Source organism: Sinohyriopsis cumingii, chromosome 7, assembly GCF_028554795.1.
Source record: "Sinohyriopsis cumingii isolate HCF-2022 chromosome 7, ASM2855479v2, whole genome shotgun sequence".
In the NCBI taxonomy this organism is placed as follows: Eukaryota; Metazoa; Mollusca; class Bivalvia; order Unionida; family Unionidae; genus Sinohyriopsis; species Sinohyriopsis cumingii.
The window spans coordinates 72,906,526-72,930,008 of record NC_142967.1 but is presented as its reverse complement, the minus strand read 5'-3'; the positions used below and the strand labels follow the sequence as shown (position 1 = coordinate 72,930,008).

Genomic DNA, 23,483 nt, shown 5'->3' with positions numbered 1-23,483 from the left:
TACTTCTGAGGCCTTTCTGTATCTTTTTATCAAATACCCACTCCCCTAACATTTTTGTATGAAATACTATATTCATGAGTTCTGCACAGTTTGAACATTAAACCTATTACTATTAAAACTAATAGTGCAGATTTATTACAGTGTTTCTGCACGTGAAGACATTGACCTGAAAACACAATTTAGTTAATTGCCATTTTAAAATGTTGTTTTGGTAAGATATTTTTTTTATAGATTTCATATCTTTAAAAATAATCAGTGACCTCAAAAAATTAACCTGATCGTTATTTTGATCAATTGTTGCACAGTTCATAAAGTAAAATCAAGTGATCAAATGTGAAAATGGAGAGAGAAGGAACTGGCACCAAGTTCAAATTGGCTCTTGAATAATATTTATGATTATGTCTTATAAATATGATGCTTTACAGGGATCGTCCTGGGCTTTGCCAATGTCGCAAATTGCGATTTTTTTCCCTTATTGGCGACAAAAATATCCCATCTGGCGATTTTTTTGGTGACATACTTTTTGGTTATTTAATTTGTACATACAATCATGGATTTGGACTGGATAAATTAAAAGGGAGAACAAAAGGAAGCCACAAACTTGACTAAGCAATGCATTGGAATCAATCTGTTACAAACGATCCTTTGTTCGTATTTACGACCCCATCTTTACAGTGCATTGTTACATCATAATCTGCTTATGCTGACATCTGGGCTGAGTACTGTATGCTGCGATAGTCAATCATGCTACCGCACTATACCTACAACTGACCGACTTCTGAAGACACGAATAGAACAGATACAATTAATTGTATGGCTAATCCTTGTATGTTTTTTTTTTTTTTTTTTTTTTTTTTACATATACCAATACAATAGTTTCGCTGAACTTTTATAGAGAACTGATAACGTTTGAAGTACCCACTGTGTATAAATACAAAGCAAATGGAAAAAATCTCAATCACAATTATATCTGTCGCCAGTGCAGCATTTTACTCATTGATCTTTTCCTTTTGCCATCAATTCCGTGTTACGGCTGCAGAGACTTAAACTGCGCAACAAGAAATAGCACAAAAAAAACAGTTTTGCTTAATTAATAATTATTTATTTCTCAAAATACAGGAGTGAAAGAATCCCTAAATTGGGTGTGGATTTATGCTTATATATATACGGTCCAATATTGCCAGGTGTTGACTCATGTAAGTTTCATTCGTGGGAATGGAGATCCTATTTTGCTTGTCGAGAAAATTTATACAGCATTCAGTGATCATTCTTGGGATTTAGGAAGCAATTCACTACAAGCTTTGTGAAGCTAGCCTTAAAGGGGTGGGGTGTGGGGTGGGGCTGCTGAGAGACTACTGGTGTCACCTGTCAGCACTGTAGACTGTGAACGTGGATTCAGTAAGATGAACCTCATAAAAAGTGACATCAGAAATAAGCTCTGCATCTCATCTCTCGAGAATTTAATGAGAATCAGCATGTACAGATGTGAAAAATTAGACTTTGAAACTGCATTCAACAAGTGGGCAGTCCTAAAATCGCGACAGACCTTCATGTAACACTTTGTAACATTTTGTTAATGCTTGTTTTAATTAAAGTATTAACTAAACCATCTTTTGTAATTTTCATTACCTGTTACATTAATAGACTAAATTAACACTTGAAAAAATGTACACTACTTGTTTTGGCGACACTTTGAAAACTGGCGACAAAATATTGAAGTTGGAGATTTTTTTGGCGACAGCTTTTTAAAAGCCAGGACCATCCCTGTTTTATAAATAGAAAAATGTTATAGTTCAATTTTCTGTTCTTCATTATGACAATATTTATATTATTAACAAAAACTACATGAATGGGTATTCTTTTCTTTCAAATTCTACAAATGGTTTAACTTTCACATCTTATTTGCCTATACTAAAAATTTTATTCAAGCACCTGTCTCTTGATAAGAATCCTACCTATAGTATATGGCCTTATATTGATTATATTCAGTAATTCTCACATATGTTGAGTCTAAGCTCAAAAATGCATTACACAACAAATGTTGTATTAAAATGTTTAATAAGTTTAGTATAATGACTAACATTGGACTTGTATAATCTGATTTCATGGTATAAATGGCAGCTTGATAATAAAATGAAGTTTTCATGTCTTATTCTACCCAATTGATGTCCTTCTGTGGTCATTGTTTACATTTGTTATTGAGCCACTTGCTGAGAAGAGTTATGGTTCTTACTGTTGTAAGTGGCCTTAAAAAAAAACAATTCAGAGGTTTGATGCAAATATTGGCACATATTTTACCATTATTCTTGTAAAAGTATTTCAGAAGCAGGCATAGGTGAGTGCATATTTTCATGTTATGAATATTTTTGCATTTTGAAAAACTCAGTTTCATTATTTTTGCAGAATATGTTGTAGAAAATAAGGATATTTGACCTTTCAGCTATGAATATATTCAGAAGTAATAATGTTGGTGTTTTACATACAAAGTGGAAAAAGTACTAAGCATAATGAGGTTGCCATTTAAGAAAATATTAATTTTTATCCCTAGCATTGTCTTGTGGTGGCACCTGTTGTTACTACTAGGTATTGATGCCTACCAGTTATTGTCAGTAGTACTAAAATTATTTCCCCTCTCATATGTTTTAATAGTTAAACATTAAAATAGAGTTCCTTTTTGGTTTTAGAGATTATCATTAAAAGTACAAAACAATCAGTACTATAGTTGTTTGTGCATAGCATTGCAAATTTTATCTTATTGAAACTCTTTAACTTTGCAGGTCAGTGTTGGTAATAGTAGCTAGAAGTACTTAGTTTGTTTCATATGAAGTATGTAAAACAAATTAGGTACTTTTAGCTATATTTATTGATGCTGACCTGCAAATTTACAGAGTTTCAGATAGGATAAAATTTGCAATGATGTATTGAACAAACTGTAATATTATCGTCCATTCTGCACAACATCATGAATGATACCCATTTAAAATTGGTACAGTTGGTGCGGGGTGTTGGAGAAAGACTTTTAAGTTAAACTCAGATAGCAATATGTACCAGAGATATTTTGGGTACATGCATTGTGGGTTTCATGCTGCTGCAGCTGATATTTAATCTGTCCACACACATCATTATAAATAGTGGACATATTAAGTTTCACTGCCCACCCTCAGAAAGTTGCATCAGTATAATTATATAATAGTGGTTGTAGTGGTTGTTCATAATATTATGTGGAAAATACCACAGATATTGTGAAATGCATTTTTAAAGTGGTATGCTGTTTTATTTAACTGTCAGTACTTTTTAGCATAGAATCTGGTGAAAATATGTAGATACTTCTATAAATGTATAGTGTATATTTTTTTTGTGTTGATATATTTCATTATGTCAGCTTTTGTCACAAGTAATAAATTCAGAATTTATTTTCTGAAACCTATTTTCATGCAGCAACCATCTTTATCAACAAGACTTATAGAAGACATGTTGGAATAGACCGCTTGATAAGTAAGTAATAAATGTCTTGTTGATTTATGTAAATAACTCTGCATTCTTTCTAAATGTTACAGGGTTTTTGTATGTTTAAAGAGTACTTAAGATTTATTCTAAATAATATAAGCTTGAAAAGTCTGTTCCTAAGGTTAAAAAAAATGTGTGTGTTTACGGTTGGCCTATCATTCATGTTTTTCATTGCAAACCCTAGCCCAAAATTAATTTTGTACATTTAATTGAGCTAGTTTTGCCTTGTACTTATAGTGCTTAGTACATTAAATGTAACAATCATGATAATATATCTGTTTAAAACAAAAAAAACCCTACCTTTTTAGCCTAATTTAAAACCAGTGCAAATGGAAACATGCTTTTTTATTTGTTGTTGTGTGCCTAATGATCCTTCACAGTCTTCCATTACATTGTAGAAATTTTATTATCTTCATAGTACACAACAATCTCTGTTCAGAAAACTTAAGCAGATACCCATGTCTGCTGTTCACCATTTTTTAAAATTAAAGTAGATAGAGGTCTCGCTCGGATTTTAAAACTAGGAGTCCAAGATGCCCATTTTAGTAAAAATATGAGTCCCACCATCAAAAGTTGCAGTCCTTTCTTTCCTTCAGAATCAACACAGACGTGAGTGCATCTATTTTTAGATGAGAGGTTTTCGTAATGTAATCACTCACTATAATATAGCTTCATTACAACAGTCCATTGACAGGATCACAAATTTATGGTTTATTTATTTGTATATGTACTTGTAGTGATTTTAGGCAAATAAATAGTATCTGATTTGCTGTTTTTTTCCCATATTTTCACAAATAAATGTCAAGTCAGAAAACAGTTTAGACCTTAAAGCGCATCTCGCGAATTCCACAACACAGCATTGTCCCATACGTTTCTGACCTACATAATTTGCATTTTAAAATTAAATCTTTAATAAAATAATACATAGGCTTTGGTTTCAATGATTTGTGTATTTTTTCTGAATATATTTGCCCAATGATTTAAGAAAACAGACAATCTAAAAAACTGGTACATCCCAGACTTAGCGAAGTCCGCCAATATATCCCGTATGGCCTACTGGTTCACTTAAAGTTTCAAACTAATTTTATGACCAAATATTGTATAAAAGGCAGTTAATATATATCCAGATCACTGATTCTGATCTTAAAACACAAGTTTGTATGTTTTATCATCAAAGGATAGCATGCAGGAAATTGATAGTTTCTGCCTTACTCAGAAAAGGGTTAATGGTCAATCAGCTATCAAAACATAATGCTTGTGAATGGGCAAGAGTTTGTTTGTCGACGTAATTGATATCAAAGCTAGGCCTAGCTACTGATGCCTTGATGAATACATTTCGCTACAATACTAAAACTAACCGGGCTAAGGCGAGGGGCATTTAAAAAAAAATATGGTACGGTCAGTCAGTGTACCTCTTAAATAATCACAGGGCAAAGTTGTTTTCACTTTCCTAACAGAAGAAGGCAAAGTTTACATTTTTAGGCAACTTGTCACCCACTTATGAATGGCATATTGTCTAAGTCTCAACATGTCTTGACTCTTAGGTCACATGCACTATTCCACTACATTCGGAAATGAACACAATAACAAAAGCTAAAGTTGTTTATTTGATGTACTTTTATAAATGACCACATGTACATCTCTGGGTATTTCTGCCTCTGAATTCAGTCACTGTAAATATCTACATTTTCCCACGTGGCTGCAGTCAAAGCCTTTGAAATTGAAGCCCAGCTACTGCATCATGTTCTATTTTATGTACTTTTATAAAATGGCAACATGTATGTATCAAGGGGTCTTTCAGTCACTGAATTCTGTCATTGTAAATATCAGCACAGCTAATTGATCAACACATTTTCCCACAAAGCAGGTGGCTGAAGCAGGACTGGCAAGTCTTTGAATTTTGCCGCACACCTATTACATGTGTACGGACGACTCCCGCCTCAGTGATTTTCTGCATCCCAGATCAAAAATTGGCATCCAAATACACGTAATTAAGCATTTCCAAGATCTCTGGTAGATCTGTGCGTTGCAAAATGGGGTCAATTTTCAATTTGCAGTATCTTATGTTTCATTCATTAGTCACATGATTTTTCAGTTAATCAACAAATTATACTGTCCAACGAAATGAAGTTAATTTTTGTTTATGATGATGAATTCTCTTATCCTAATTGCAGAGAGACTGGGTATATATATTGTCATATACTACTTTTTTGCTGGGGATTTGACAAAATGGGTAATCACTTTTTCATTCTGTGATAATTTATCTTCACTGAAATTGTTTAGATAATTTAATAAGCAGATAAAGTAGTAAAAAACATAAAAATTTAATTAATCAGTCTTGAGCTTTTTTATAGCTGAACTGGTCATTGATATTTTGTGATGTCATTCATCCAGCATCTGTCCATCAAGCTGTTAACACAAGTTATTTATCGCTACTCCTCCTAAACTACATGTAGAATTGGCATCAAACTTTACACACACTACACAGTCATTCCAAGGTCAAGTTGCTCAAATGAAGATGGTGCTGCTCAAGCATTTAATATGGCTGCCTTAGTGGCTATCTTGAAAATCTTGTTATTGCTACTCCTGAATGGATGGTCATATGAACATGGGGTTTTCACTACAAATTTCTTGCAATGTCTTGCTAATCCAAAGTGAAAATAGTTATCTGGCCACCACACTACCAGCCATCTTAAAAATCTATTTTTTTTCTTCTGTTTTTAAACTGGAGGGTTATATCAACATGGAGTTTTTGCCAGAAGACTTATGATGTCTAGTTGGTCCTCAATGAAAATAGTGCTTATTTGACATTCGGTATGGCCACCACAAAAGACATCTTGAAAATCTTGTTATTGCTAATGGTGGCGCTATACAGTTTCGCATTTTGCATAGGGTTAGGAATTTAAAGAAAAAGAATGTCCCCGGCTTTCCTCACTGGTTATACTGGCTATTTAAAAAAGACCTTGTATATCTTAGGTATAATGCAAAGAACCTTTAATTCCCTTTATTTTGGTGTATGATTGATGGGTGTACTATGGGTTATAGAGTATACAGCTTGGCCTTACTTCAAATGTGCACCTTTCAAAAAAGTGCTAGCTCTACTTGGTCATTTTCACTTCCTGAACTTCAGAGGTCAGTTGTATAAAAAAGAGCCGATAACTTTTTTTACATTTTATATATTTGGTAATTCATTCATTGCACTTTCAGAAGCTGGTATTGTCTAGTCTGGCAAAATTCATTTTCCCTATTTTAATAGCTGCTATGTATAGTGTACTTTAGACTAATTCAGACTGATTTTTTAACACAAGGGAGCAGTCATTTTAGTTAGCAGTGTGCTTAAATCGTGTAAAATTTCCAAAAGTACAATATCCAAAAGAAATATCATCCACATTACATTAATGTAGTATAGAGATATGCAAACATTCTCTCCACTGTGCATGTTTTAAATGCGAACTACTTCACCTTACATACGTCACTCTCTCAAAAGTACATATTATCTGGTGAGCGCCACCATAAAGAAGATGTAGGTATTATTTTTGTATGATTTAATTATGTTTATATGGCTGAAACATTTAAGTCGCAAGCATCAAAACAATCCTTATGAATTATTCTCCTGCATTTTTCCCCACAGAACAGTATTTATGAGTGTCAGAGTCTCTAACAAGTCCATCTCCCCCCCCCCATGATAAAAGTGAGCTATTTTAAGAATGCACATTACATTTTGTAAACATAGCAACCAATGTTATGCTGAATGACAGGAACATGAAACTAGCCAGAATTATTTCTGAGATATCAACAATGAATTTTACAATTAGAAAAGGGAGGTAACTCATCAGCTTCATAAAGGTCAAAGGTCAAAGTGTAAAATATTTGCCTATTGTTTAATATGGAAGAAGCGAATTCACTTTCTCTTCATTTATTTTTTTATTTCATTGCAAATAAATGAAAAGAAACATTTTCAACATATATTTCTGTCACTTATTGCAACAGTTTTAAATTTAAGTTGACTCTATTCCTATATTCTAAGTCTTCTAATTTCCCCATAATTAAGGTCACTACTCACACAAACATACCTCATGGCAAATTATGTAAGCAAGAGAAAAATGATCATAATTAGCTTATTTTCATGCTTAAATGCAATATGAATGTACCATTTTATTCAGAACATCATACATAATTATATGAAAATAAAAAAAAATAATTGCAAACATTTTTTTATTTTCTTTAAGGTGGCGCTATACAGTTTCGCATTTTGCATAGGGTTAGGAATTTAAAGAAAAAGAATGTCCCCGGCTTTCCTCACTGGTTATACTGGCTATTTAAAAAAGACCTTGTATATCTTAGGTATAATGCAAAGAACCTTTAATTCCCTTTATTTTGGTGTATGATTGATGGGTGTACTATGGGTTATAGAGTATACAGCTTGGCCTTACTTCAAATGTGCACCTTTCAAAAAAGTGCTAGCTCTACTTGGTCATTTTCACTTCCTGAACTTCAGAGGTCAGTTGTATAAAAAAGAGCCGATAACTTTTTTTACATTTTATATATTTGGTAATTCATTCATTGCACTTTCAGAAGCTGGTATTGTCTAGTCTGGCAAAATTCATTTTCCCTATTTTAATAGCTGCTATGTATAGTGTACTTTAGACTAATTCAGACTGATTTTTTAACACAAGGGAGCAGTCATTTTAGTTAGCAGTGTGCTTAAATCGTGTAAAATTTCCAAAAGTACAATATCCAAAAGAAATATCATCCACATTACATTAATGTAGCATAGAGATATGCAAACATTCTCTCCACTGTGCATGTTTTAAATGCGAACTACTTCACCTTACATACGTCACTCTCTCAAAAGTACATATTATCTGGTGAGCGCCACCAATTGTCTGGAACAGGAAGTCATTTCAGCATGATGTTTTCACTCTGAGACTTCTTATGATTTCTGGTTGGTCTTAAATGAAATTGTGCCAGATTGACATCCAATATTGCCACAATGGTGGTGATTTTCAAAATCTTGTTGTTATTACTCCTCCAGAATTGATGTTGAAGTCGAAATGAGTTTTTTTATCAAAATATATCTAGTTGCTCCTAAATGCAAATGGTTCCAATCTTTTGTCAAAAATGGCAGCCATGACAGCAGTCTTGATGGTCTCGTTATCATTACACCTCCTGGACAGATGGTCATATTAGCATAGGCTTTTCATCAAAGGTCTTCTAATTATGCTGTCTAATTTGTCCTAAAAGAAAATGGTGTCAATCTTAAACCAGATATTACTGTGTCACAGATGCTGATTCAAAGACTTATGGCTCATAAACATCAGAAGTGGTTTCAGAATTGAGTAGTTAAGAAGAAGTAATGGTCATCTCATTAACTCCTGAAAACTGTTTTGGACAGTAAAGTATTGTTCCTTTGAGGAATTCTTGTTTTTATTTTTGGATTGTATTAAACAATTACTTTCCAAAAATAAAGGCATTATCGTTTTTGTATCAAAGCCAGAGGAACTAGACTTGCAAAATGTCAATGTAAATTACAGTATTTTCTGCATTTAAACATTCTAAGCTGATCTGTTTCCATACATTTACAGAAATTATTTTTTTCAGCAGAAAGCTGTGTTCCTTGGAACAGAGTTGGAGATCATTCAGACTGGCGCTGTACCTGGACTACCGCTATTTGTCATCAGCTGACGCCAGTTTTGTAGATTTGATTCAATCTGATGTAGAAAGCTTCCTGAAGACAGACATATCTGATCGGTAGGAATTCTAAATATATTTTTTCTGATAAAGACATTTTTGTCTCATCGGCATGAATTTTTTTGTTGCGTTTTTTTGGCAAGTAATATGTGGGGGAGTTATATCAATTTTGCAAAGATGCAGGTGAGACACTGGATTTTACAATATTTGTTTTGCACAAGGGTTTACAATGTTACAAAATGAATGTGGTGTGGAGTTTTATCCTCTTTTTTAAATTTAAGGAATTAATGACTATTATAATTTTATTAAGATATGAAATTAAGTGATCATTTCTATGTTCATTTCGTAACTTTAAGTACATGCAAACCGTATTATTTAAGGAATATGATGGATTGGTGGAGCATATGATGATATAATCCTGTCAATGTCCAGTACTTTTTCTCATTCAGAATTATAACTGCATTTTAAACACCATCTACATTCACTAAACTGTACAAATAATTTCTTCTTTCCAAATGAAAGAAGCAACCAGTTTTGAGGTAAAAGAAAGGTCACAGATCAAGGTCGCTATGACTAAAAGAAAACAAATGGTTCAATCATAATAAGATTAGTTTTGCATCACAGACCTGGACCAATCTTTGAGGATGGTTTGCACAAGGAAGAAGCGTTTCTGTTTGGAGGAGAGAAGGTGAAAGATCCAAGTCACTGACCATTTTGTTCTTAAAAAAATGGTTTCTGCACAACAATATATTAAGTTCTCAGCAGTGGACATGCACCAAAGTTTGTGGATGACTTGCATGTTGGGTAAGAAAGAGGACTATTGATTTTGGTGTAAAATGTTAATAGTTAAGGTAACAATGACTAAAAGAAGAAAAATTAGTTTTGCATAATAACTTTAGTTCTAGACCATATACCTTGACCAAAATTTGTGAAGGGCTGGCATTGGTAAGAGTCGTATTGACTTTGGGGTCAAAGGTTATGGTCATTGCATCTCAAATAAATATGGATTTTGCAGAATAAGGTTTATTCTAGAGTTGGTTCTTTTACAAAACATTTTGGATGGCATGCACTTTTGAGCAATAAAGAAACCTATGGATTCTAAGCTCCAAAAGTCAGAGGTCATGGTCATGGCAAGTCTAATAAGATATTGGTTTCTGCATAGTAAGTTTAGTTCAAGACTGCATACCATTACCAAAGGTTGATGTCCTGTTAGTGTCTACAGAGAGGACTAAATATGGGGTATGTGTATAATGTGCCATTCATGGTACTGCTATTAAGCTTTTCTGATCTCAAAATCATTCATGAGTAAGACCAATAAAAGGTGTTGTTTTTTTTTCTCATTAGTACCCCACTGCTTAAAATGTTCATGAGAAAACAGCTGTTAACACAACTTTGTTATCACTACTCTTCCTAATCTTCTTGGAGGATTGCTGTAAATCTTTACAAACTTATTCCAGAGTCTAGTTGTTAAGTTTAATAATAATAATAATAATAATAATAATAATAATAATAATAAATTTCATTTCCATACCCATGCATAAGTCTTTATTTTGAGCAGTCTTTTTTCCATCACTTGAATTTGTTCTCTTCAGTTATCTACAAAGTTTACTGGAACCTATTTCCTGCAAGAAAAGGCAACAGTATTCTTGTCTTGTTTGTTAGGAATGTCTCAACCTGTACATTTACTTTTTGTCTTTGTTTTTAGGGTTTTGATATTCCCACCCATAAAGAACTATTATCGTTTCTTGATTCATAAGACGATAGAAAACGAATACCCAGCATTAAAAAGCTTTTCTGTTGGTGAAGGAGATAAAAGAAGCACAGCAGTCTGTTTGAAGACAATTATAAAGAGGTAATTTTGTTTTAAAATTTAACTGAAGCTGTGTCATCATCCATCTTAATTACAATAAAAATCATAAGAATATGTCCAGAATTCAAGATATATGAGAAAGAATATATTCAAACAATATTCAAATGATCTGTTGTTAAAATATTTAAAACTGGAAATATAAAGATTTTAGTCATAGATATGCCCATATATCATCATGTTTATTTTGCAGATTAGTACTGTCTGTAGTTGCTTATAAGTAGAGTCCAACAGCAAATTGTATGGACCCAGATCTGCCATCACTTAATGAGCTGGCATATCTGTGTCTATGCTGTTTTTAGGAGTAATCAGTAGGACAAACAAAATAGACCCTGATCTGCTGACACATTATGTGCTTGCCTTTGGAAAGTATAAGCAAGTATGTATGGTTCTGTATGCTATAATATTGTACTTTTTAACTTTTTATATGATGGTGTTTGTGTTGCTTATGTGACATTGAAAGAATTTATTTGAAATATTACAAAACATATTTATTTGACATGTAAAAGATACTTATTTTTAATTTTTAGAATTGCGTTTCAGTTGGAACCAAACTGAGAAATAATTATTATCAAAGCAAAAGGCTTTTCATTTTATTTAAATCTATGCATTTGAAGTTAAATAAAGTCTTAACATTATAGAATACATAATGTATCTCTCACAGAACATTTTTGATATAAAATATTGAAAAAGCCCAACCTTAGAATGAAGTAAAATTCAGATATGACATATTGATATAAAAATATGCAGACATTATATTCATTGTCTGGATAAACTTAAGTTATAATATGAAAGCAAGCGTAAATTGTTGATTTTGAAAGTGTGGTCCTCTTAATTGAATTAAAATCACAATTAAAACAAAAACAAGAGTTTTCTGAAATTTGAACACCAGTGAATATAACATGTGTAACTATCCAATTTGTTTTTAGTATGCTGATGAACTGCTTATTTCTTCTTCAAATATGTTCCCCCATCACATTAACATTAGAAACATAAATCCTACTGCCTTCCAAATCCAGCCCTCCCAAAAGATGAAAATTGATCTTTTCAGTCTAGAGTATATAGACAAAGGGCAATAACTCTTGCTCATTACCTGCTCTTGCTACCACCAGGTGGCCAATAGTTTTAAGCTTTTTGCTGTGGACTGATACATCATTCCCATAGCCTCCCCAGATCCATTGGAAGTTTGTTCTAATTTCATCCATTCATTGAGGATTTTGTTATTTTCAGATATATTTAGGGTTATTTGGTAGGTTTTGTACTGTTTGAATTTTTACTATGTGAATTTTTCTTATTTATGTAGACTTAGTTTCTGTGATCTCTGATCACATAGTTCTACATTGCAAGATTGCAACAGAAGGTGCTGTAGTTCTTGTTTTGTGAATGCACCACCTATTATTTTGTTCCCCCTTGTGTAATGGTGGATTCCGGCATTTGTTAGCACAGCCAAATATTAATTTGTTCTTTTCTTTTCTTTACTTTGTTATTTAAAAATAAAACTTGACAAAATGTGTTAAATGCATGAAGTTTAAAGCCATTGAGGACTCTTGTGTCTTGCTGTATAAAGCATACCTTGTTGGCAGCTTGCAGCATGTCCACCACTTGGTTGGAGAATAAATGGTCTTGAGTACTGTGAGCAATTGCTAAGAACAGGAAGAGACATGAAAACTGAATACAGGAAATACTGATGTTCTGTGTTTTCATCCTAATACTGAATCAGCAGTTGGTGTTATGGGGGACACCACTCCCCACACCTGAATGAAGATGACATACTTTAACAATGGCTACAGTTACACCTGGGGAAATGGAGGAAACTCTGACTCCTCATCTCTCTACACCTTCATTGAGGAATACCTTACTTACGGTATATTTCAGACATCGTTTGTTTTTGGACACCGCTGTTTTGGGGGAAATATAATATTTAAATGCCTTGTAAGTTTTCGGACGTTGCTCCGCTATAATTTATTCTACAATTTATGTTTTTGGACACAATCTAGGAAGATCTGCTGCATCGTTTTAATGTAAAATTCACAGCTTGTTTGCCATTAATTTAACTGATACAAAGTTTGCTTCATTTGGTCGTGAATTATTTAATGTGATCATGAACTTCCATGAACTAATATAATTTAAAATTCTTAATCATATGAATGTATGTATGTATGTATGTATGTATGTATGTATGTATGTATGTATGCAGATAGATTGATAGATAAATAGATAAACATTTTTATATTAAGCCATACACAATAAATAATAATATGAAAGAATGAAAAGAAATATGATTTAATGCCATAATATATTTAAATGTATTATTCAATTTCAAGTAGCTTGTCCATAGCCATTTTTAGGTCCTTGGGCGAAAAGCCCTCAAATTCTTTATCACTATCATCATCAATATTGTTTAATTGTTTGACATTTCTGATCAGCGCGTTTTCATTTCTGCTCACATTGACACTGATGCCCCACACCTTGAAAGATTTCATTATCATTGTGCGCCTTTCCTTCAATGTATCCATGGCATTTACAACCCATTCCAAAACAGTCTGTTTGCTGGCTGTCTTGATCCGTCCATTGCTGCTTTCATCAGATGATTTGAATGCATTCGTAACATCCCTGATGTATTCTGTCCAGCTGTGGCAGAGGTATCTCTTGACAGGTTTATTGATGCTCACATCAAGAGGTTGCAACTTGGATGTGCAGCCTCCTGGTATTATTACTGGCAACTGTTTCTTCACGTCATCAGTGATGTGAGCCCGGAACGAGTCCATAACTAATAGTGATCGCTCTTCTGGTGAATGGCAAATGATTTTCTTCAATCCATCGCAGCATTAGCATTTCGTCCATTCATGCTTTCTCTTGAACTGTGATAATTCACCCTTTTGTTGCCTTCAGATCTAGATGTCTCTTTCCCTTGAAATAATCATTGGGAGTAATACGTCGCCAGAACCTGCAACTGCTAAAACGACAGTAATCTGTCTCTTTTCATCTCCATTTGTACGAATCAGAATGCTTTTCATTCCTTCTTTGTCCACTGTTTTCCCTGGCACAAGATCAAAGTACATCGGTGTCTTATCCATGTTAATAATAAATTTGTCATCAAACTTGTCCTCCTCACGTCTGTCCATCACAAACTTGTGGAACGAAGCACTCTTTTCTTCCATATCCTTGGGTAAATGTTCAGCAAGAGAGGTTATGCTTCTGAGCACAAACTCATGTCTTTTCATGAAACTCTCTCTCCAAGAATGACTGGCATGGAATTTGCTCTCCGGAAATTCTGTTGAGACCAGCTCCTTGGCATATTCCCTCAATATTATGTTTCACAAAAGCAGCTATCCAGTATATTAACTTTTGATAGTGGTGGGTATTTTATTTATACTTCATATTTTAATAGCTTGATTTGGCTAATAAAAATATGATTATTTGTCAGTGTAGACATTGTTAAACACGAGACCACTTCGAACAGGTGTGACAGTTATGGCTTTGATTAGAAACCATGACCACTGCTTTATATCATTAAACAGTACATCAGAGAGTCAGTATGGATTAGTAAAATTCATTGGTATTGCGCAACAAAACAAACCTCTTATCCCTTAGGCATTATATACCAAGGTTTAAACAATGTTATTGTTCTACAGGTAATAAACCTCTTTGTAGATGATAAATATTGATTGTGGATGCTAAATGTTCAGTTCATTGTGTCCTCTTTTAATGAATCCAGATGGCTGCCTTTTATTTCTGAACACACCTGTCAAAGAAATCCCACAAGTTATATTGTTAACAATTATCACCTAGACACCTTGAAATCTCTGACATGCATCAAAACAATCTTTGAGCAGTTGATTGTTTCGAATTAGTAAGCTCTGCTTATTTTGATCCTTCCCTTGGCTAGGTGGGGGAAAAAACAGGAGAGAACCACAACAAATAGATCACCTTTATTTTAAAAAATACCAACATATTAATCACGCCCTATCGTATATTGCAATTTGCTTGTTTTTTTACCCTTCCTAGGCATGCTTACAACACTTGCCCCATATGGAGCCTCTCACCCTTGGTGCTCTTAGATTAGCCATCATACATGTACCAGTATTTCTACTCTCGATATTAAAATGTTTCTGTCATAAATACCTTAAGAATTATAATTCCAGAATCTTTTTATTTAGTTTGTATTAATATCTTAATTACACAGAAATAAAGCTTGCATGCATTTGTAATGTAGATTTTAATGATCACTGATTAGCAGAGGGTTAAACTGTGGATTGCAAGATTACTAATATGGCGTTTCTTTTGGAAAATACGCACACAATTGTGGCTCCAATACATTTATGGCTGTGTTTTCTGGTGGATGGACATGTATCAAATAGACAAAATAGGCAAGTAATGCTGTTTTTCATTCATTATCCTTTCCGTGGTGTTAGACAAAATACTTGTTTTACTTCATGACAGCACGTCATCATGTGAGCTAATGGTAACTTCATTACGGATGTGGGGGGGATAAATCTAACTTCACCTGTATGTTTTCGGACACCTAATTAAAGTATTTAATATGTATTCGGATGACAAAAAAAGTAATTATTTGTGCAGTACAAAAACATATGGTAAATACGTTAGGTGTGTTGCTTGGTGCAGCAAATGATAATTTATTTGATTAGTGGGGCGATTTTTCCATTTCTTCCATCTTTTTCTTTCAGTTGATAATTTTAACACCTGTAGAGTGTATCTCCAATTCTAGGCAGATCAGAGGGCATATGTTCCCCTGCATGTTCGAGTATGGCCTTTGGGCCTGTAAGTACAGCTACAAGGTATTTATACATGACTTGCATAAGCCATACCATCTTGCCGCACCTCAATATGATGCTGTATTGGCTGCTGACCATACAGCTCAGACATCTGGTTCTAGAATCAATACCATTTAATGACCATGTGGCTTCTGTTGCATATCCTGTACCTTGGATAATAGAGCCATGGAATGTCAACATTGTGGGTGATCTTAGTGATATATCTGTTTGTCTGCAATAACTCTGGTTGTACAGCCTTTTATACTGCCATCCATATGCCCAACACCTGTATTGGCTGATTTTGATTTTGTCCAGCCATCTCTACCAGTTTGACAACTACATCCTATGGAAACAGCTTGCCAATTTGACTACATCTTATGGATACAGCCAGCCAGTTTGACAACTACATGCTATGGATACAGCTAGCCAGTTTGACAACTACATGCTATGGATACAGCTAGCCAGTTTGACAGCTACATTCTATGGAAACAGCTAGCCAATTTGACAACTACATCTAATGGATACAGCTATCCAGTTTGACAACTACATCCTATGTATACAGCTAGCCAATTTGACAACTACATCTTATTGATACAGCTAGCCAGTTTGACAACTACATGCTATGGATATAGCTAGCCAGTTTGACAAATACATGCTATGGATACAGCTAGCCAGTTTGACAACTACATGCTATGGATACAGATTGCCAATTTGACAACTACATCTAATGGATACAGCTAGCCAATTTGACAACTACATCTTATGGATACAGCCAGCCAGTTTGACAGCTACATCCTATGGATACAGCTAGCCAGTTTGACAACTACATCCTATGGATACAGCTAGCCAGTTTGACAACTACATGCTATGGATACAGCTAGCCAGTTTGACAACTACATGCTATGGATACAGCTAACCAGTTTGACAACTACATGCTATGGATACAGATTGCCAATTTGACAAATACATCTAATGCATACAGCTAGCCAATTTGACAACTACATCTTATGGATACAGCTAGCCAGTTTGACAGCTACATCCTATGGATACAGCTAGCCAGTTTGACAACTGCATGCTATGGATACAGCTAGCCAGTTTGACAGCTACATCCTATGGATACAGCTAGCCAGTTTGACAACTGCATGCTATGGATACAGCTAACCAGTTTGACAACTACATGCTATGGATACAGATTGCCAATTTGACAACTACCGGTACATCTAATGGATACAGCTAGCCCGTTTGACAACTACATCCTATGTATACAGCTAGCCAATTTGACAACTACATGATATGGATACAGCTAGCCAGTTTGACAACTACATTCTGTGTATACAGCTAGCCAATTTGACAACTACATCTTATGAATACAGCTAGCCAATTTGACAACTACATGCTATGGATACAGCTAGCCAGTTTGACAACTATGGATACAGCTAGCCAATTTGACATCTTCATGCTATGGATACAGCTAGCCAATTTGACAACTACATCTTATGGATACAGCTATCCAGTTTGACAACTTCATCCTATGGATACAGCTAGCCAGTTTGACAACTACATCTTATGGAGACAGCTAGCCAATTTGACAACTACATCCAATGGATACAGTGAACCAATTTGACAACTACATGCTATGGATACAGCTAGCCAATATGACAACTACATCCTATGGATACAACTAGCCAGTTGCTCACAGCTTACGCTCTTGGATGGTATCACGACAGTCTTACTATCTAAATGTTGATTTTAGTCTGTATCAGGATGACACATGGACTGATTGTGGGGATAAGCCTGACAATATTTCATATTCAGATTCTGCTATGGAGATGAATGAGTACAACTTTAAGGCTGCAATAGAGAAATTATATTGGATGCTTCCAAGTTCAGACTCTGCCACCCCTCTCTTCTACTGTGGCCAACACAGTCTTGGCCATGGTCAATCTTGATTACGAGGAAGTCAGCCCTTCATTCTGTTTTCTCCAACAGCCTGGGAAAATCAAGGCAATTGCAGAGTTGCTATCTGCCCAGATCAGTGACCCAGGCAGTTCTAAAGACTTTTTTCTGAGAGCCAGTTAATCATTGTCCTTTGCATCTTGCTAGTATAAGACTCATTCCATTGCCATTTCTAATTTTCTCCCAGCACTAGACAAGTCTACAATGCAGTCAGTGTGACATTACCTTTTTTATAAATTACCTTTCTTATAAGGTGGATAATGATGTTTGCCACATTAAAGTTTGTTTGCAATATAGTATGGATATCTTTGCTGTTGAATTTGTTATCTCTGGTGATCATCAGGCTTTTGGAGAAGTCTGATAGCCAGCCAACTGGGAGTCGATGGTCAGGAAAGGTATGGTGATCAATAGATGAGCCCACCATTTGATGGTAAAAGCTTGGAGTGATTCCACCGACCTTATAGTCAACCTTGCTCAAGCCACACTATGACCTGGCCTTGTGGACCACTCCCTTCAGTTCACCTTTGCTGTTCAATGGCAAGATAGAGGAATTGTGGAGGTGGGCAGCCCAGGAACTGCTCTACCATGTTATTGTGCTGCTACCATTGTCTTATAAACACTCAGTGACCCATCCTCCAAGATGTGATGAGCAGAGTTGAATGGATATGGGATCATTTGCTGCACACACCTAAAAACAGCCTTGACATCAACCCTGCCTATGGAGACAGCCTGATGATCAGTCTTATAGAATGGGTAGGAGACAAAACCTTCACTCTTTTGCTCTTGACTCATGTCCCTAACTGCCCGTAGACAGCCTTCCAGTGGGTGCAAGACTTCTGCACTTCAGAGAATGTTGAATTGATCCTCTTCCGCAAAGTGAGTGGGCAGTCACTTTTTGGAGGCGCTTGTTTTGCCAACTACCTCCCCTTTTGTCCTCCCCATTCCTGATGGAAGTACTGTGAGACTCTGTAAAGGACTCACTTGTACAGCAAGAGGTCAGGACACTCATCTAGAAGTTTGTAGTGGAGATTGTTTGGAATCCACAATTTCTGGGATCTACTTGAGGCTTATTCTGGTCAAGAAAGGACTAAATTGTTTTATTCAAAATGGGCAAGGCAAGATCAGTCCATGTCTCCTTGCATCCGAAGAGTCTTCTATCAGTCTTGACTCGACAGATCTATATTTTTACATTCTCTTCCACCTGTCCTCATGAAAATTCCTTCAATTTGTGCACAGAGGAAATCTTTTGCAGTTTTGCTCTCTCCATTTTGGCTTGAACGTAAATCCTTTAGCGTTCATGACATATCCTTATTCGACATGACCTTATCTACCTCGGTAGTGATGAAATTGGACAACATCCTTCAGAAACATATAGCAAGTTCAATTCTAGTCTAGGGATGGGATGATCTTCTATCCCTTTTAAATCCTCTAGGCTTTGTGATCAATTGGATACAGCCTGATCTTTGTCCGTGCCATGCGTTCATCAATCAGGGTATAATTTCTCACCTATCATAGCCTTGTACATCTTCACCACCTTTGGGTGATCCAATGTATCGAGCTCATTTCCAGCAAGAAATAGATCACAGCCAAGGAGTTTCTTGGATTGTTCAGTGCAGAAGTATACCTAAAATTGTGCTGGGTCATCTCAAGAAGTGTCTTTGCCAAAAATGGCACTAGCTTTAAAAAGTTGTCTCCAAAAAAGTTGCTACCATATTATTTTGTGGCCAATTTGTTAAAAATGTTACCTATTCAAGTAAGACTGCTCCATTGGCCTATGCGGTTAGAGCATCCACCTTGGATGTAGAGTCATGGGTTCCAAACCCCAGCTGATTCATACTAAAGACTTTCCTCCTGAGAGCTGTTTCATTTTATCCATGTATTTTTAATCCAAAAGAACATGACTGTTAAATACTAGAATATTGCTTGAAGCGCTGTTATTAATGAAATACCATGTATAGACACTAATTACAGCAGATTATTAAAGTTCACACTTCACTGATTTTCAAACAAAGCCACTGTATCAACATCGTTTCAATCAAGTCATGTCTCATGGTACACACAAATGCTTGTTAGGTAAATAATCCTCAAGTTGAAGCTTTTTCAAAACCACAGAAAGTTAGGTCTGATCTTTCATCATCCTCACTTGAGCTGCAGTTATCCATTCAGGATGAATTGGCTTAATTATTGAGGTTGCAGGGTTCACTGATATGGTGTGCTGATCATCACCAGTACAATCATCCTTTTCATACCAGATTCGGAGGTGTGATTTTAATTATTCTTTGTAATCTTTATTTATTGTTAAGTCTAATGGTTGAAGTTGGTCTGTACATGAGGCAAGCACAAACAAAGGAATGATTCCACTGTCTTTCAGTTTGGTTAGCATCTTCACACTTTGGCAGTGTTGCTTTCTTTGATGAAAACATTGTGTAAGTGATTGATATTGACAGTTCTTTTTAGTGGTTATAGAGATTTTAAAATTTATTTAGTGAAGATGGCTGTGTCTACTTTCCAATGAAAAGATAATGTAAGTATTGAGCTCGTCAGGTCTTTGATTTGTGCTCATACGTGTGTTGTTATTGTTTTAAATATTCAAGTGACTGTTTTTTGTGTCTGCATAATTCTGTTATTTAGGTATTTGTTAAGGTTAATTCATGAAATTAGTTGCCTACTAAGATGCAAAACCACAAACTTAAATACCCTCAAAAATATCTGTTGTTTCTGTTCAAAACCACGGATATTGAGCCACACAAAAATAAATGATACTACAGTTTCACTTAGTGAAACAAGATCCCCTACTTTATCTCTTTAAATAACACATCAAAGAGTTGATGCAGCATGGATTAGTAATTCATAAGATGTGCGGCCCATTCTCTTTGCATCATTTTATACCATGGATTAATCATAGTTATTGTTCTATAACAAAATTAGCCTGTTTGCTTTATAAACAATTAAACAATAGTCAGTGACAAACATTGCTTGTGGGTAGTCAGTGTTTGGTACATTGAGTCTGCTTGTGATGAAATCCAGGTGGATAAACAGTAGAGATGAGTACCTTTTATTTCTAAACACACCTGTCAAAGAAATCTCACAAGTTATCTTATTAATGATTATCATCTAATCACCTTGAAACCACTGACATGCACTCAAACAATATAAAACAGTTAATTGTTTTGAGATGGCAAGCTCTGCCCATTTTCGAGTTACCTGTGGCAAGGATAAGAAATAAAAAAATGGAAAGAAAAGATGGGAGAATCACAACAAATAAGTTATGTTTATTACTTGCCATCTCATAACAAAACTGCTTCCCAGGTGACACTCTTACTTTTCTTTAAATGCCAATGCCACCAGCAACTTTGTGGCAGGAAGTCTTGCATTTCTTTTTTTCCTTTTTCATAGAATTTTGCAAAAAGGGCAAAGATTCTAAGCCTTTAGCTGTCAATGCTAGCATCTCATTGCAAACTAAAATTCAGTGTAAAAATCAATGAATTGACAACTCAGAATGAGGCTGACTTCAAAGTTACATGGTAACTGCAGGCATTAGCAATTTGTATTTAATGTCCTTTGAGAGCAATTTAATCTCCTATCCAGGTCAGATCTATTATTTTACATGCAGGGCACACATTTATGCATTGATGTGACCTGTGTCAGTGTAAACAAATTCTGTGAATTATTTTAACACCCACCCACCCCCTTCCTCTCAGCATTATGTACATTTTTAATCTGCAATATTGCAGCGATTGGATAGAGAAACAGTCCATGTCGGCTCCAAGCCCATTCTCTCGAGGGAGGGGGAGGGGCCGACACAGAGATGATGGCAGTCCAGGTTCATCACCATTTGAGAGAAAGACCCCAGCAGTAGGTGGTCTGCAAGATGAAAATTCAAAAAGTGTGGAGCAGTTACAGATGGAGATGAGGACTGTCGGTGCTGGCAGGGGTAGAGCAAGACTTGATCGGTATGTTAAAAGATGTGTGGTTCAAAATTTGAGGTTTTACGGTCAAACTTTCTTTATGCTGACCTTACGAGAAATAGATAATAGTATTTAGTAACTCTTTGAATAAAACCACTGGTTAAGGAAGCACATACTTTTACACATTGTGTACTGAGGTAACCAATATAAGATGCAAATAAAGCATGCATCTTCTGCTATATCTACATGATGCTTGTAGATACATGGTTATATTCATTCAGGATGTTTCCTAATTACCATCTATAACTACTTATAAGACAAGTCCAGCTACAGACAACATAGACCCTGATTTGTCATCACATAAGGCACTGGCAGGTCAGGGTCAGTGTTGTTTGTTTTACTGATAACCTCTAGCAGACTGCATGACATAGATATTTAGGTGCATTGTGGGATGGCAGATCTTGGTCTGTGCAGTTTGTAGTGGGATTGGACTTTTATGCAAGTAAAGACAGTACTGTGAATGCTCTTGAATTCATTGAGTGCAAGCTATAGTGGATTTCATGCTTGACTCAAATAACCAATCACTATGTTAAGGCAAGCTCTTTGATTTGAGAATTGGCATATCGGTGAAAATATATTTTGTTTTGTTACAAAACCATGAAAATAATTTAATTCACATTATTAAAGATATTGAATCATTTTAGTTTACAGCTCTGACATGCAACGTTTAATCTTATACTTATTGTCACCTGACATGTTCAAAATGAACATTTTATGGTGTAGCAATACAGTCTTGTATGATTTGGCAGTTTATGTATTCAGTGACTCATTATCAAACAAAAAGCAGAAATCATCTTGAAAACAAAAACAAAAATCAATCTCCATATCCTTGTGTTAGTACATAATGCTTACACAAATGCTCAAGTTTTTTTTAAATGCTTCCAGTTAACAATTCCAGTATCTGTTTTAAAAGAATTAATAAATTGTGTACAATGGAGACGAATTTGTGCACATAGTTTGAATGAACAGTTTGTGTAGAGTCAAACAAAGCCGGTGTAAATTAAAGACATACATGTGATTGTAGTTCATATCCCCAAATAGATTTCTACAAAACATAGATATAAAATAGCATGTATTTAATGTGTGCGTGAGAGAGAGAGAGAGAGAGAGAGAGAGAGAGAGAGAGTTATTGTTCTCAACAAATGCTGAATCAGTGAAAGTCTTCAAAATATTTCACAGATTTGACAAAAGATCCTTTCTTTTATCTGCATTTAAGGAACATAATTAGCATTTAAACAAAATTACCAAATTAAACAGGACAGCAATGAAAATTGAGAATCCACCAATTAATGGTATTTTGTTGTAATTTATTCCTGTAACTTGCACTATCTTCAAATAGCAAGGATATTTTAAACAGGAGAAGCAGAAATAGAAAGAAGTGGTTAGTTTTGCTATGTAAATTTTGGTCCAGGAATAAGTCTGTGAAAAAGTTCTTCGTGCTTAGTCCATCTAAAATTAATTCTGAGATGCTTGGCTGCCCTTTTTACCTTGTTTGGGAGGGGGAGGTCCAGGTCACAGTCATAGGAAATGTGTGTTTTAGGTTTTGGTTATTTATTATAAAGCCTTTTTTAATTTTTTAGTTCCTAAACCTCATAATGGATTTTCTTTAAACTTGTGATGAATAATTATAAAGTTAAGATATTTAATTATTTTACATGCTTATTCAATCTGTTGACCTTGTGTTCAAGCTTGCATGTTTAACAGCAGTTCTTTGATCAA

The 23,483-nt window shown here is 34.9% G+C and overlaps 1 protein-coding gene across 3 annotated transcripts in view; it reads left to right on the top strand.

Annotated features, from left to right (window-relative positions):
- LOC149795514 (uncharacterized) overlaps window positions 1–23,483 on the top strand; it is a 62,192-nt gene that overhangs the window by 1,779 nt on the left and 36,930 nt on the right. For 2 of the 3 annotated variants that reach the window (XR_016422339.1, XM_089965310.1), the window contains exons 2-5: window positions 3,439–3,495; window positions 9,109–9,258; window positions 10,904–11,050; window positions 21,531–21,749. Coding sequence is in view for 2 of the 3 variants with exons in the window: in XM_089965310.1 (XP_089821436.1) it covers window positions 21,553–21,749 (197 nt within the window). In the remaining variant the exon portion in view is untranslated. The remainder of the gene's footprint in view (window positions 1–3,438; window positions 3,496–9,108; window positions 9,259–10,903; window positions 11,051–21,530; window positions 21,750–23,483) is intronic. The other variant, XM_089965311.1, reaches the window with a different exon arrangement.